The sequence below is a fragment of the Python bivittatus genome, unplaced genomic scaffold (genome assembly GCF_059951505.1).
Source record: "Python bivittatus isolate LINGU-HERP-01145 unplaced genomic scaffold, Pbiv_v1 ctg000330_np1212, whole genome shotgun sequence".
Classification (NCBI taxonomy): Eukaryota; Metazoa; Chordata; class Lepidosauria; order Squamata; family Pythonidae; genus Python; species Python bivittatus.
In genome coordinates this window covers 21,580,984-21,597,021 of record NW_028277058.1, presented here as the reverse complement: position 1 = coordinate 21,597,021, position 16,038 = coordinate 21,580,984, and the positions used below count along the sequence as shown (strand labels likewise).

The 16,038-nt window shown below is 35.5% G+C and overlaps 1 protein-coding gene across 3 annotated transcripts in view; it reads right to left on the bottom strand.

Annotated features, from left to right (window-relative positions):
• TPH2 (tryptophan hydroxylase 2) overlaps positions 1-16,038 on the bottom strand; it is a 75,565-nt gene extending 59,527 nt beyond the window's left edge. The window contains exons 1-6 of one of the 3 annotated variants that reach the window (XM_088141533.1): positions 15,894-16,038; positions 15,733-15,750; positions 7,536-7,673; positions 5,909-6,092; positions 5,704-5,804; positions 4,519-4,586 (exon numbers count right to left, since the gene is read on the bottom strand). In XM_088141533.1, the coding sequence (XP_087997659.1) occupies positions 4,519-4,586; positions 5,704-5,804; positions 5,909-6,092; positions 7,536-7,673; positions 15,733-15,750; positions 15,894-15,998 (614 nt within the window). In that variant the 5' untranslated portion in view covers positions 15,999-16,038. The remainder of the gene's footprint in view (positions 1-4,518; positions 4,587-5,703; positions 5,805-5,908; positions 6,093-7,535; positions 7,674-15,732; positions 15,751-15,893) is intronic. The other 2 variants (XM_088141534.1, XM_088141535.1) reach the window with 2 other exon arrangements.

Here is a 16,038-nt window from a genome sequence, read left to right as displayed (position 1 = left end):
GGGATGAGTAGCTCGTCTTTGTTGTCATTTTTGCTATTTGAACATACCTAAAGAAGCCCTTTTTCTTCACATGCTTTGCCAATCTAAGTTCATTCTGAGATCTCACTTTCCTGATTCCTGTTTGTACTCTTCTTTAGTGACTTGTCCCTCTGACCATTTCTGTTCTCTTTGGGTTTCAGATCTTCACTAAACGTTTCGTGCAGACATATTGGCTTCTTCTGCTACCTGAATTTTTCTTCCTCCTTGGAATTGTTTGTAATTATATTTCCGTTATTATGAACTCCTGCCTTCTTTAGCTTCTTTTCCCATTAGCTTCTCCTTTTATGGAATCATGCTATTCCTCTGAGTTTATTAAAATCAATTTTTAGTTCCAAGAGACATATTCAACTATATTCAGCAATAGCTTGCCATATATGTTCAGTCACATTCTGTTTTAGTTCTCTTATAAAGCTAACTAACTCTGCATTTATAGATTCTTCATTAAAACAAATGCTTCACAACATCACAGATGCAGGGACAATAGAACAGTGCAAAAACACACACAGAGCCAAATCAGAGCAATGCACAATGTTGTAAGAGTGACCACTCAGAAAAATTAATGCCTTTCTGGTGGAAAGGGTCAAAGTTAGCTTTAAAAAAAACACAGTATGGGAAATAATGACTACCACTAACATGTTTTTCATCCATCCAGGGACTGGGGGAGTCATTGCTCATTAGCATGTGTTAATTAAGCCAAATTGCACCCACATTTAAACATTTCCTAATTTCTTACAGTAAATGTAGAAAAATTGTCACAGCAGGGAATCAGGAAAAAATAGGTCAGGCTGGTCAGAAACTGGTTAATTCTAACCTAAACCAAATCCAGGAGCTTGTGCACTAAAGTACTATATTTAGGAGATCCTTATTAAATGCTAATAAGGCAGTGGTAGTTATATAGAGGAAGAACTGCTCTGTTGGCAGAATACAAATTTCCTCCTTCTTCTTTTGCTACTCTTTACTCATTAAATATATATTCATAATATAAAGACTTTTATGAGCTCTTTTCCTCTCAAGTTTTCTCTTCTGCAACAAAAAAAGAAATATTTCCCCCTTTCCATTTTTTTGCTTACAATATTCAGGAGTAGACTGAATCCACAAAGGGGTTGGAAGAGAAGGAAAGAAAGGATTCAGAATTGAAAAAGGAACCATCAAATTGAAGAGTACATTGAATTAAAGCATGCCTGCTTTGAAGTGTGAAGTTTGGCCCGTTACAAGTAAAATGAGAACACAATTGGAATTGACTTGGAAACTTATGTGACAAGAAAATTGCAAAACAGCAGGTATTTGTAGATAGTGCTGAAAATTTACCAACTCCTGAGGATAATAATGAATTCAACCCGTGGGGTTGATCTGCAAAGAATGTATGAATGAATGAATGAATGAATGCACACGCACACACACACACACATATATACGTATATACACATACACACACACACACATATCCACACATATTTTTGAAAAAAAAGCTCCATATGTAAATAAAGAAGATAAGGAATTGATATTATTACAGACAAAGTAAGTTGGGAAGCCTATCCTTGCATACATTCTTTTGTGAGAGAAGCCCCACTGAACTCAGATTGATTGGCTTGGGATTAAATATACATATATGACACTGCAAATATGTAATCCTATACTGAGTTTAATCTTATTGGAGCTCTTTAAAATTTGGCCTGAACTTCAATGCCTGAAAATAACTGGAGCTGAAGCTCAGCACATATTGAAAGTGGAGACTGGGGTAAGACCACTATGTCAACTCATACCTCAGGTGGTTCTGCTCACCTAACTTAGGCATATCATTGGGAATGCCTCACTGAAATAGAAGGCTAGCATTTCCCCATTTGGATCCCAAACCAGGCTGTATTGGCAACAGGGGCAGGAAAGAGCTGATAACATAAACCAGGCTTCCAAAACAAGTGTGCACATGTGTGTGTGTGTGTGTGTTGGATCAGAGGTGGCTGATTATTTATTTATTTATTTATTTATTTATTTATTTATTTGGTCAATGTAGTGTATTTGGGTATTTGGTTGTATATCATATTTTATATGCTGTTTTAACTTTGTACAACACCTGAAGTCTTTTGATGTGGCAGCATATAAATCTATGTAGCGTAACATAACAGATTGGGGATATTGGTGGTGGGTTGGCAGCCTGATGAGAGCGATGGAAAAAAACCCCTGCAAAAGTTGACAGATAAGTGGTAGAAAGTTCAAGGGGTGGGGTAATGGGAAGGAGGGAGGGAAGGCGCTATGAAGATCAATGCATGTGCAGTGTCATCAGTATGTGACAGGAAGATCAGAATCGGGTGGGCTGATGGGAAGATCAGTGCTAAATCATTGCAGAGAGATCCAACACACACTTTTAAGTGTGCACAAAATGGCAAACATTTGGGTTGTGAGATATGAGGGTGTCTAAACAATCAGAAGTTTGGCAATTCCTGGTCTCCATCCTACATTTCCTCAGAGCCATCCCTGACAGCTTAATTTGCACATGACACATATTAAAATATACCCATTAGAAACAGCGCTCCCAATCTGTCTGTTCCACTCATAGCAGTGTAATGGGTGGAAGGTGCTGATAACTGTGTAACCAGTCACAACGTATCTACAGCTTAGATAAACCCTTTGGAAGCATTCCCAGTGTTTATGTGTTCCTGAGTTTTATTTTTCTCTCTTAACTGCAATTCTATGCTGCCATTTACAGTTTTATGATCATTCTATTTTAATATTCTATTTTGTTTTTGTTTTGTTTTTTTCCAGTCATTTATTGCTACTGGGCAATGTATGTAACTGCATACCATTTCCTCACAGATGACTTATAGTATTTTCATACCATCGCCTAGCCATTATTGATGTGATATAGTGCCTGTCTTCATTACTGCTATTTTGGCACAAGAATGGTTGGATGACTCTAGAAAATGCTGTAAGTTGCTAGTGGGGAAATTATTGTAGCAAATATGTGTAAACGAATAAGCAAGCAAGCACATCTTACATAAATCCTTTCCTAGAAGCCCATCAATCTGATGGCAGAGCATATGGCATGAAGAAAAAGCCTTTGGCACAGGTTTCCTGACTTGGCCATAAATGTAAGGAAGCACTTGACAAAGCCCTGTCTTCTTAAAACACATAGCCATTCTCCCCAACCTGGACCTCTCTAGAAGACTATACTTCAACTTCCAGAATGTTCAGCAGTTGCCATAGTAGTTGGGGAACTTTGATAGTTGAAGTCTGCAGATCTGCAGGACATCCACACTGGAAGGCAGAACTATCAATATTTCTGTCCTGGGACTCAAGCATCCAAGGGAGGGGGAAAGTCCCTCTCCACCAAGCAAAAGAGTCACATGCATGAGATGGGCAGCTATATAATTGAGATAAATGAATGAATGAATGGCCTACTCATATAAGGAAAAGGGATGTGAGAAAGAAAAGGCAGTGGCCATGACAGCTGCATGACTAAATTTAATTGGCTAAACAGTCCACCCTGTCTTAATAGCTACAGTTCTGCTCTGTGCAGAAAAGGGATGACTAGCAGACAAGAACCTTCACATGCAACTACACTCTCCCTGGAGAATGCCAAGCCACCTTACCCTCTGTTGAACAAAGAACCAGGGTCCTCTTTTATAGGCATCTGTGAGGGGACAGAGGGGGAAAGTGACAGAGCATGCATCACAATATCATAATACAAAATTGGCTCCTTGTGATAAAGCTTGCATTATGACATCATAACACATGGAGAGGTAGTCCTCATTTAGTGACCGGCAACTTGGTCATTAAGCAAACAGGTTACTAAGTGAAACAGTGACTGTGCTTCTGATCTTATTTCAGCTTTCCTTTGCTTTGCAGACCTGCGAAGGTTGTAAATGCAGCGTTGGTCACAAAGTTACTTTTTCATCACCATCGTAACTGCGAATGGTTGCTGAATGAGGCAGTTGCTAAACAAGGACTACCTGTATCATCATTTTGATGAAACATGCATTTGTTCCAGATACCTACATCTCTTTTAGTCCTTAGATATAATGATCAAGTCAACTGGTCTAGTATTACTGATATTCAAGTACCTATTTCAGTTCAATCCAACCCAGATGTCCAAAGTTTCTACAGCCTTGCAGTAAATGCATATTGTCATAGCCAGAAGCACAATGGAAAAAAAAAACCCCATAGTTCCAGAACTCAGAGACAGAACTTATGGTTTGCATTCAGAAGTCCTAATTTCAATCCGGGTTGCACTAGAAAAGACTGCCAATTTATGGAAGCAAAACAAAGCTGGATGGATCAATACTTATGTGTTCCAAAATTCAATCCAAATAAACTCAACTTTCATGTTCCCATGCCAGTTTGGTAATGTTAATAGTCACAGCTTAATGATCACCATCTGCCTATTGCAAATTTTATATTCAAGAAAAAGTAGACTGCATATTCTTCTTGTATCTGAGGAGAAAGACTTTAGAATTGAAAGTGTAAAAAATATTGAGTACTCACTATTTATAACTCATGGCAACATCTACAAAATATTTTCTTCTCTGTCGGTAGACATTGTCTTTAAATCCCTAAAGCAAATAAAAATAATTAATTATACCAAACCAGCAGAAAGCAGAGTTTCATCAAAGCAGGGTTAAATAAATCATCCAAGTTTTAAATACTTATGAACATTGTCATTTCAAAGCTGAAAGCAAACACAGAAAACCCACAGGTGAGGGAGCTGCCAAGACAGAAACACATATGAAAACCAATAAAAATGTGGGATCTGTAACTCAAGAAACAGAATGGAGCAAAAAAAAAAAAAAAAGTGGTGGGCTTAAGATATGTAATGTAATGTAATGTAATGACTGAACATTGCAAGAAAGAGCAGGAGAAGGACTCTACTTTAATTATACAGAAGGTTCCAGGTTCATCCCAAATTTTCTCCAGATAAAAGTAGGAAAGAATTTTATCTGAAATCCTGGAGGACAACTGCTGGTCAATGTAAGCAAAACTGTGCTAGGTGAATCGATATCTGACCTTTTACAAACCAGCTTCTTAGGTTCTTTGAAGAATAGTTCAATCAATTAAACATTGGTGGCAGTAGAGTCTCCCCACCAGATACCTCTGAGCTAATCTTGACAGCTACCTGTTCAGGGTTTGCTTCAGGTCTCTGCTTCTATGAAAGTGGCACATGCACTGAATTGTCATTACAAGGAAACCCACCCTCTCCAAGAGTGACACATGACATCTTACAACAGATTTCATAGCATTGCTTGCCTTCAGACCAGATATTTGAAATAAGCAAATTAAAATTATGGTTGTCAAATGGTCCCAAGAGATGGGCTGAAGTACATTCCAGGCTATGAACAATAACCCTGCTAGCTATACTCTGCATTTCATGGTTTTGTTCTGGAATGCTGGCTTGTTCATGACAAGTTTTTTTGCTTTTGTTTTTGTTTTTGCTCTAAAGCCTAAGAAAATTTAATGTATAAATAATTTTATTGGGATTTTGTATTTTACAACATTACAGTAAAATTATCATCTGGGTGCAAAGGCAGGATATTAAAATAAGTAATAAATGTAAACAATAAGCAATACCTTTCGTTATCGGTATCAATAAATATCCATTCATTTAAATTACTTGCTATATTATCAATAGGCTATTTGGTCAACCTCTCTGGATATTCCCTACTACACACTTACAGGGTGATCTGCATCCAGTTCGGAGCCATACATGAGAACTCTCTGGGAACATTTATCTAATTCAGCAATCTTCCGGGGAAACCAAGGCACACAGTCCAGTTCTGGAGAAAACAGAAGGATGGGAGGCAATCAGACTTTCTCTCTGCTTCTTCATACAATTTGACTGATTTCATAATAAAATGGGGAAAAGAAACAATAGTCTTGCCTTCCTCATCAGTCCAGATGTTTTCTGGAGGATTCAGAGTCACAATGTTTGTTTCATACTTTAATAGCTGAATGAGCTCATTGAATTCTTTCCTGGTACAGTCACAATCCACAAAAATTTCTACCTCTGAACTCCTTCGCTTGGATTTTCTGGATTCAATATGAACCATACTCACATGCTTCTCCTGAAAACAGATGAAAAAACAGTTAGCCCAAGGCAACTGGAAAAGCAGTGATTCAGTGCCTGGGTCTTAACAAGTGGTAGTTTAGAATAGATATCCAGGCATTTGTGTTAAAAGGAAACCTGAACTGCATTAATTATTTGTGTGCTAGCCTACTAATAAACTACTATAAAATTATGATTGTGCCCATTCCTTTGTTTCATTAAACCTCCATGGCGAAAACCATAAATACCTTAGGATAATTAAAATAATTTAAAATTGATTTACCATGGCAATTTCTTATAAAACAGTCATTCATATATACTAGAGATGCTACTAATTCAATACCAAATTTATGAGAAGGTAATTTAATGAAAATGAAATTAATGAAATAGTTTGGTAATTCACTAGTACTGTTCTGTTGCCTATAACCTTCCCAAAGCAGAAGGGCAAATGCATGATAAACAATTCCACACAGTTCCAACGCAAACACAGAAATCCCTATCAACACAAGACTTACCATTTTCCATTATCCAAGTACTGAAATACTGTGTTTTACTCTAGGAAAACATTACAATATATCAGCTGAATAGCTCAAATGCATAACATTGGCCAGATATATAACTTGGTCAAGGCCTAATTTTTTAAAACAGCCTTTGCAAATCAAATAGCAGAACTGGCAGTCCTAAATTGCAATTGTGAATTCCTTGAACTTATTCCAGACAAATTTAGATTTAGGTATGGCATTTGGTATAGTCTTCAGGGTGCTAATGATTGTTTTAAATGATTAAGCCAGTATTTTAAAATGAGTGTAGAAACAAATCATGAGGCAATAAAGGGAAATAGTGTAAGATCTGATCTGTGAATCTCAGTTAAAATATTCCAGCATTTGAAATTTATATTCATGTGATATAAAGCAAATTGCAGTAGTCTAATCAAGCATAACTAAAGCAGGAATGGAGAAAGAAAGGACTGGTTGGTCTAAGTGGGTCTGTTATTGCTACCAATCTGGGTATCCAAGGATACTAATAATTCCAAATTATTTTTAGATAATAATTCTTACTATCACTAAGATTGACATATGTTCTTTCAGGAGACTGCAGTCCTATACAGAACAGGCTTAGCCACCTCACACTAACCAACTACTTCTATCATGTCAGAAGCAAGATTCTGATTAACAGTTAGCATACCATAAAGCAATTAGCTTCACTTTAAGCTGTAATGTGGTTTGTGTGGCTTTGTGCATGTTGTGCAAACCAAGCCATTTTGGATGATAGATCATGGTTATGGTTAAGCATGATGTGTGAACCCAGCTGGTTTACTCATTAAACAATGGTTTGGTATGGTAAGTGAATCTAGTGTCTTGTGATTTAATGGAAACACACACATATTACTTTTTGTACAACATTGTGCACGTCTTCCAATCAATATATTATTATTAAAAGAAGTAGTAGAAGAATGTTTTACCTGGAAAAGTCTGAGAGCTTTTACCAAGCCACCAACTTCATTTTTTAAAGAAAACACCACAGCAGTCTTGCCACCTTCTGATGTTGAGTCATTCTTAGCTTTTTTATCATCACTTCTACCAGAATTTGTTCTGTTTAGCTGAAAGAAAATACAGATCACAAGGATTTCCATGTACTCCGCAACAATAATTAACCTTTCCTTTTATTTGATTTTAGTATGTATATAGCCTTATAAAAATTGAAGTTTTGTTTTGGGTTTTTTTTCCCCCTCCTCTTTCTCTCTCTCTTTCTTTCTTAAAAGGCACATTCAGGGCCTTTACAGGTTGTTAACAATTACAGGTTGCTAACATACATGAAAGATTATTCTAAAAGAAATCTACAAAACAGCATTATGGAATGAAAGCTGTTACAATTTTGGTTTTTATATATTTATAAAACTAATGTTCCAGTGCTGATTGAAAATAAAACTTCCTGAGTTTTGGGGAAACAATTATGCATTCTGAGGTCTACATTATAATTCAAACATGAATCACATGCAAAATATCACATTCCTATTTTTCATCACAGGTACCTTTGTATACCAGGGAAAGAGTCAAAGAGCCATGTATAATGTTCAAATTATAAAAGAAGCAGTTGAAAGAAAATATAACTTGGACTTTCTCTTTATTGTCTTGGAAACATTTATTCATTTTTGCTTGCAACTGAATTTCTCATTCCAGTGGGTTTACAATGGGGTTGGGTGGAGGCTGAAATTTTTAGTTCTGCTGAGCAACAATTTAAACCATTTATTGGTTGCTAGAAACAACAAAGAAAGCCTCATAAGCTTTGATAAATGGAAGGACTGTTTTTAAAATATTGTCCTTAGTTATGGTGATTTCTTCAATGTGGGAAGAAATTTGCTTCCTAGAAGTGGGAATTATTCTTTAAGATTAATGAATGATTATACAATGAGAAGTTTGTGTATGGAGCCACCCTGCTATCTATGTGAAGTGTCAATGATCCTTTCGTTTGTTTTCTTGGCTGTCCATGGTATTCTCAGGAGTCTTCTCCAGCACCAAAGTTCAAAGGCATCAATACTCTTCCTATCCTGCTTCTTCAAAGTCTGATTTTCATACAGTGTCACAAGGAATACCATGGCCTGCACAATTATGATCTTTGTAGGTACAGACACATCATTTGAATATCTTTTCCAAGGATTAGAGTTACTTTCAATTTAAAAATCTGTAGATCTATCTTTCCACTAAAAAGCATGATTATACAGATAACCTTGTTAGGGGGCTGTAATTATGAGAAGATGGAATTGTGAGTAGTTAAAAACCAAAATTGTTAGTAGACATTCAGTTTTACTTTTATTTTCCTTTGCAAGCATGAACATGTTCAATTTTGTCTCATCCATGTCTTTATCCATCATTAACCTTGGTACATATTTTTGTATGCAAGTATCAGTTCATACTTGCAGGCTTAGTGCAGAATCTGTTACTAGTTTGAAGCATCTTTCTATATAGGAAGAGAACTTGGAAGAATAACTCTTCAAAGTGAAATTTCCCATAGAAACGTAATTCCTCAGAAAAATCAACACATCACCTATGTCAAAATGATGAAAAATTGTTGACTATAATTGTCATCAACATTGAATGCCCGTATGTACTGACCTACTCTAATTAAAAGAAAATTAACTTTCTTTAAGTAATTTAATCACATGGCTGAATGGGTTAGTTCCACCTATAGCAGGAACTTCGAATACTCAGATATAAATAAAGGATAAACAAAATGGGATCTTAAGAGCTTATTCAACCTTTATTAGCTGGGGAAAAAAAAAGAATTGAAACGAGGTTGGTAACGTGGCGCTTACTGAAATGGCCAAAATATCCCATTCTGAAAAAAAAAAAATAATTAAAAAGGATTGTGCTTTTAGAATTTGTTTGTTATTTAAAATATCCATACTGTACTAGTGTGATGTTTTTATACATTTCATAAGATTTTATGAAAATGTTTACTGTTTCTCTTGTTTTATAGTTCTTCTATTTATAATGATCTTACGTAAGATTATAATTCACCCAAAGAATATCAATTATTAGATGGAGAAGAAGGAAGATGAAATTAACCTCACTTCTGACAAAAGTGATCATAATAAGAGTAGATAGTGTTTATTATATTTAGAATTACCTAATCAGTAGGCACTCTACAGGAAATTAAATGTACAGACTAGAACCACAGAAGCTAACAATGTTATGATGTTAGATTTCAGTGAATAAACATGGCAGCAGCTATTCTTTTCTGCATAACAGAACCATTGCATACAAAGCTATTAAAAATACAGACAAGAATACTTATTTTAATCTGGAACCAAATGAAGAATCAGCGAAACTTACAGAACATTAGTATTATACATCTACTAGCTGGATCTTGTATTGTGGACCAATGGTAACTCTTATCCTGTTTCAGTCCCTCATATCAGTCATTATTTGTGACTGCAAAGATCTAATAGCCTCTGGATAATTCCAACATAGAAAGATTTCAATCTTTTTTGGGACTGTCCCAACAAAAAAAAAAGCAAATTTAACAAAAAGCAGTGCTATTTACTTCCAATCCCACAGTTAATTTAGGATATATAACTTGGTTATCCAAAACTTGTACCACCCACAAAGCATTGGATGAAGCCCCCAGAACTCCTCAACATTTACCACAAATTGATTTTTCTACTGGGACAGAATGATATAATTTTTAAATTAAATACATGGAAAGTAAACATTAACTTAATTAGTGTAATTTAAATGTAATTTACTTTAAATCAAAGTTTTTATTCTGCCTCCTTTCACTTTGGAGAATGCTCCTTCCATTCTAAGTATTCTAATACTTAGAATTCTAAGTATGGCCCTTGGCTAAACAAAGCTTGCACGCTTCTTCTATAAGGGTACAAAAGCTTCTAAAGTATTTTGAGAACTCTCAAGGCCATACCGTGTCTGCCTTTTTCCTGGGAAGCTTGACTTTGAACCATGGATATACATTCATTTGAAATGGGATAGATTAAAAACTAAGTGGATTAGAGTTGATTGATTATGTGCCATCAAGTTGTTTTCAGCTCCTAGTGACCATGATGATCTATCCCTAACTCGTTCTTTCAAGTCTCTCAATGTGCGCTCATCACTACTGTAACTGAGTCCATCCATCTCACTGCTAGTCATCCTCTTCTTTCCTTTCCTTCCACCTTTCCCAGAGAGCTGGGTCCTCGCATAATGTGTCCAAAGTAGGATAATCTGAGCCTAGTCATTTGTGCCTTGAGTGAGAACTCTGGGTTGATTTGTTCAATGATCCTTTGGTTTGTTTTCTTGGCTGTCCATGGTATTCTCAGGAGTCTTCTCCAACACCAAAGTTCATAGGCATCAATACTCTTCCTATCCTGCTTCTTTAAAGTCCAGTTTTCATACAGTGTCACAAGGAATACCATGGCCTGCACAATTATGATCTTTGTAGGTACAGACACGTCATTTGAATATCTTTTCCAAGGATTAGAGTTACTTTCAATTTAAAAATCTGTAGATCTATCTTTCCACTAAAAAGCATGATTATACAGATAACCTTGTTAGGGGGCTGTAATTATGAGGCTCCTTGTCAAGAGAATGCTGAGTAGTGAAGCTGGATTTGCTGCTTTGTAAAGTGCATGTCAGTCTTCTCCTTTACCTTCCCTTCTACCATTCCGCTCTTGGTTTCTTCAATATAATCTCCTTTCTCATTCATATCTCTGTTTCTTTTCTTATCACTTCTCAGTGAATTTACAAGAGGCAAGCCATAAATCTCCACATTTTTCAATCTGCATCAACAACGTGAAGAGGCAATATGTCTGAATTAGGACTCTTCAGTCCTGGTTGATAAGAATTTAGTATCCTTTAACTTGAGGATACTCATTAGGGCTATTTCCATTAACATCAATGAATTCCCTTAATCATATAAGACAGCTAATATATGAAGGATTTTTAAAAACCTGCTGAAAGCCGTTACTTATTGTTGCTCAAGTATGGTTAGCATGAAGGATAGAGAAATTGTAGGGTTCTTAGGGACACATAAGCTCTGACAATTACCTTGAATAGATTGCAATTGTTACAGGCTGCACAGATTAATTTTACCTTTGGTATTTACTGTCATTTGACCAGAATGATATAATCTCTCCCTGTGTTGCAAAATTCTGTTTTACTGCATGTAGAATTTGTCAAAATGAACTCTTTTATCTTGGTTTTAGTATTTTACTACCATTTTAATGTTTATTTAAAGATTAAACAGATCTCTTTTATTATTAGTAAAACAATACAAACAAAGACTCTTTTACTGAGATTTTGTGGTCATTGACCATAATAAAAAAATCTATTCACTGAAAATATAACAAATAATCCCAGAAAATATATTTGTTTGGAACACATAACCTGCAAAAGATTTGCAAGTTGTCATGACAGCCATACATATTTTTGTATGTACATAAAAGGTATACAAGTTGAGAAATTATGTCCAATTGTGCCTCCCAAACAGATGCTGCATTATGCATTAAGCTAAACAGAAATGTTTCCAATTGTCATATGGCTTGCATGTAATCCTCCAAATGGAAGACAGACATTCAAGTCATTTGAAGGATTTCTACCTGAACAGGCCAACTTCCATCAATTTACCCTAGGTTTATCCATTTCTGCTACAATTAAATAAAAACTAACTACTATGCTATTTTGTTTCAGGAGCAAAACAATCTACATTGTTGATACTTTTCCAAAAGACAACCAGCAGCAGTAGTAGCCCCCAAATAAGGGTCAGATTTGCCCAAACTTTAAAGTTCTTATCCCATTTCTATAACTTTAATATATTAAAAAAAAAAAAGCAGCTAGAACAGGATCACAGAGAGGGGAAATTCAACCTTCTTCTCACAACACTATTCTCATGATCATATTCTCCTGCTGATGCCAGATAAATAGACAAATTAATAGGGGGTGGATGCTTGTGTGATATAGTGATGAGACTCAGTTGTACCTTGACTGTGGCACTTCTGTTTGTGCATAAATCAGCAGTCAAAATAATCAAAGAAATATATTATTTAAAATAAGCAAAGAAATCATATTATTTCTGTGCTGAAAGCTTAAAAGTGGCTGCCATTTTTTCCCTGAATGAAATTCGAAGAAGTGGTTATTATTTTTAAAACCTTACAGGGCTTGTGAGAATGCCTGTTTCTAGATGATTCCACCCATGGATACAACCACACACTCACTGAAGGTGTGTAAGGAGGTCCACCTTCATTTACTGCAAGCTTCTGTCTTGGCAGCTTAAGGCTGAACTTCTCTGTAGCTACCACAACTCTTTGGAGATTCTGAGTTTTGTTCAGAGCCCAAGCTCTTTGTTTACTGTTTAAAAAGTCCTAAAAACATACCTTGTAAAATAGTTTAATTGTTGATTTTTTCATCATTTTTATTTGTGGATTTCAGTGTCTGTGCTTTTAGTTTTGATTATGGTTTGTTATGGTTTGAAAAGTTATGAGTGCAACATCGCTAAGAAAGGAAGGGGGAAAGGAAGGGGGAAAAGTGCATGTATTTCCGTGTGCCTATGTGTTAAAGATGCAGAAATGTATCTATGGATTTGCATATCATTTTGCATTTGCAAATGCAAGCATGAAGCACACATAACTACAAGAGAAGGGTGTGGAAGTTTCTGGAGCTTCCACCTGACTTTTTTAAATAGTTGCTGTTCCTTAACTGCAGTTCAAGATAATATATTTAGAGTGCTAGAAATTATCAGGCATATTGTTGAATAATAAACTGATTCAGCATATCAGTCATCTTCAGAACATTACAGTTAGTTCTGCAGTAAACTAACATGAAGAGCAGACAATTGTAAACTATTGTACTTAGCCAAATGACAGATGTTACTGCAATTGTGTAACTGATATCATCTGAAAGTATTGGACACCTTCTCTTTTTTTGTTTTTTAATAGCGCCCATTGTTCTTCTTAAAGGTACGATAAAATCCTAGAAATCCTCAAGTGGCCAAGGGCCACAAATAATATTTTTTTTAGCTTAAGTGCCAGAGTGGATAGAATATTTATGCAAAGTGGGTGGGGCTAAGTTTTCTTTGCTGTGAGGTATGTTGCTAAAATTCTGTTAAGCCTATGGTAGGGCTTGCATTACACTGTTAAGATGTTTCCTGATTCAAAATGGTGAGAAGTTATGACAAACTTTTTCAGTGGTAGAAGTCAAAGGATACTAAAAGGGGTACATAGAAGAGCTCCAAGGCTGTGTGTGGTCCAGTTGCCCATCTTTCAATAGAGCATACAGGCACAGTGTGAAGTATTGATTAAGGTACTGCACTGGCACCAGGGAAACCCAGGTTCAAGTCCACTCTTAGATTTAGAAGCTCAGTGGGTGATCTTGCACCACTCACTTTCTGTCAGACCAGTCCACCTCACAGAGTTGCTGTAGGGAAAAATTGGAATAAGTGCTATGTATGTCACTTTGAGCTCTTGGAAGAAAGGCAGGATATAAATCTAATAATTAAATACTGCTCAATAAAAGGAATGTGACTTAAATCATATATTAATATGCTTATATTTAAAAAGACTGACAATAGTAAGTTTTAGTCAACAAGTCTTCACTTCCTGCCTGCAGTTAGTTGGTTGGTCAGACAAGTTCAGTGAGGGCAGGTTTTGTTAAATGAAAAATTAATTTTCATATTTTGGTTATTCCTAAATATTAATTCCTGCTTTTTTTCCTACCACATTCCAAACAACATTTAGAATTGTGATTATCTCTTTTGTTACTGCATCACCTGAAAACATGAAGATCAAGAAAGGCAGCATAGAAATTAGGAGTAGAGATCTTAACTAGTAAAACATGCTATTTAGGTGTGATTTTTGCTCACAAGAACCTGTATTGCTAATCAAATTTACAGGTTTATTATACAGAATAGCTGCTGTTAAATGACCAATTTGTGCTAGACTGTGTAATTGTACAAAAGCACACTTGGCTTTAAAAAAGAACTTACTGAAACTGAGTGATTATAAAGCGATAAGATATTTTAAAAACCTACTAAAATGCTATAAATATATATTTTGGTGAATTGTTTTAATATACCCAATAACAGCCTTTCAAACCTTGCATGCCTTAACCCAACTGAAAAATTATGTGGCACTTTTAGTTTTTATGAAAATGAAGTATTTTCTGGGAAAAGCTAAAAGTTCGATATCTCAAACCACTTGTAATCAAGAATTGCATGTGATAAGACGCCTACAGTTGTGTACAATATGAGGCCTTATATGCAGAAGCCCATTCTATAAAAAATACATCCAGCCAGTTTGGGGAGGAAACTTAATGAGCATCTCAGTATAGTTGTGCATTGTTAAGTTGAAAACAGCCACAGATGGAGCTGCTCCAGGAATCATCATCATCATCATCATCCATGAAATAGATATAGGTATACGTATAGGTATAAACACATACAGAGAAATAACACTGAGACATGAATATCTCAAAAGTCAGAGAGCAAATACCAGCTTTCTTAATCTTAAATTATTTGAGAAAACAATGTATAACATGTAGAATTTCAACCTTTATTTAGGTTAAGCATTTTAACATACTATAGCAAAAGCTGTGTATCATGGTAAAGTAGATGATTTTGTTTTTCCTGTATGTCTACTTTTTATGTATAAAAATAAGCCCAAAGTAGTATAATTAAATTTTCAAGAAAAGTTTGATTATCCTGTCAATATAGGGCCAGATCATAAACTTTCTTTACATCTAATTATTAATCGTTGTTATAATAATAGTAGTATACAGCATATTCACATAGTTTGAGGTATTGTATCCTTCTTCTTTGGTTTTAAATGGTAGCAGCAGTGATAGCCAACCATTATGTTGTATGATTTCAACGAAGCATTCAATAGTTTTTAAAAAATCCCACATCTAAATTCAATTAGCTTTCCATGGAAGAAAATCTCACAAATCCAAATGAATTTATATTTCTAAGTTGCTGTAAGAGGCTAGAAAACATACATTTTAAAATACTGCAAAACAGAGAAAGTGAGTTTTCAACACAAACACTGGGTTAAATTCCACCATTAAGGACATCTATCACAAAAGTGAAGGATACAGTCAAATGAGTTAAAGATTTATCTCAAAAATGTATGTCTTCTGTAAAATCTTTAACTATTTGTACTCAGACAGCTGTGTTGCAGAGAGAAAGGGAGATGCCTAACCTTTTTCTGAACAAACAAGCAAGCAAATTTGTTCAGTAAAAGGGCCCCAAAGAACAGTCATATGGAAATGCTTGAAAATTTCTGAAACAATCTGACAAGATAATGATGATTTGGTATCTTTAAATTCTGTATACTTACAGTTACATTCCTGGGTGATGGGTATTCTTGGGGCACAGCTGAGTCCAGTGAAAGGCCCCGTCGTGCCCAGTATTTGCTGGAGAACATCATCATTGCTGGCTGCATGGTGGCAATTGTACTGTATTTTCTCTGTTCAGAACAGAAG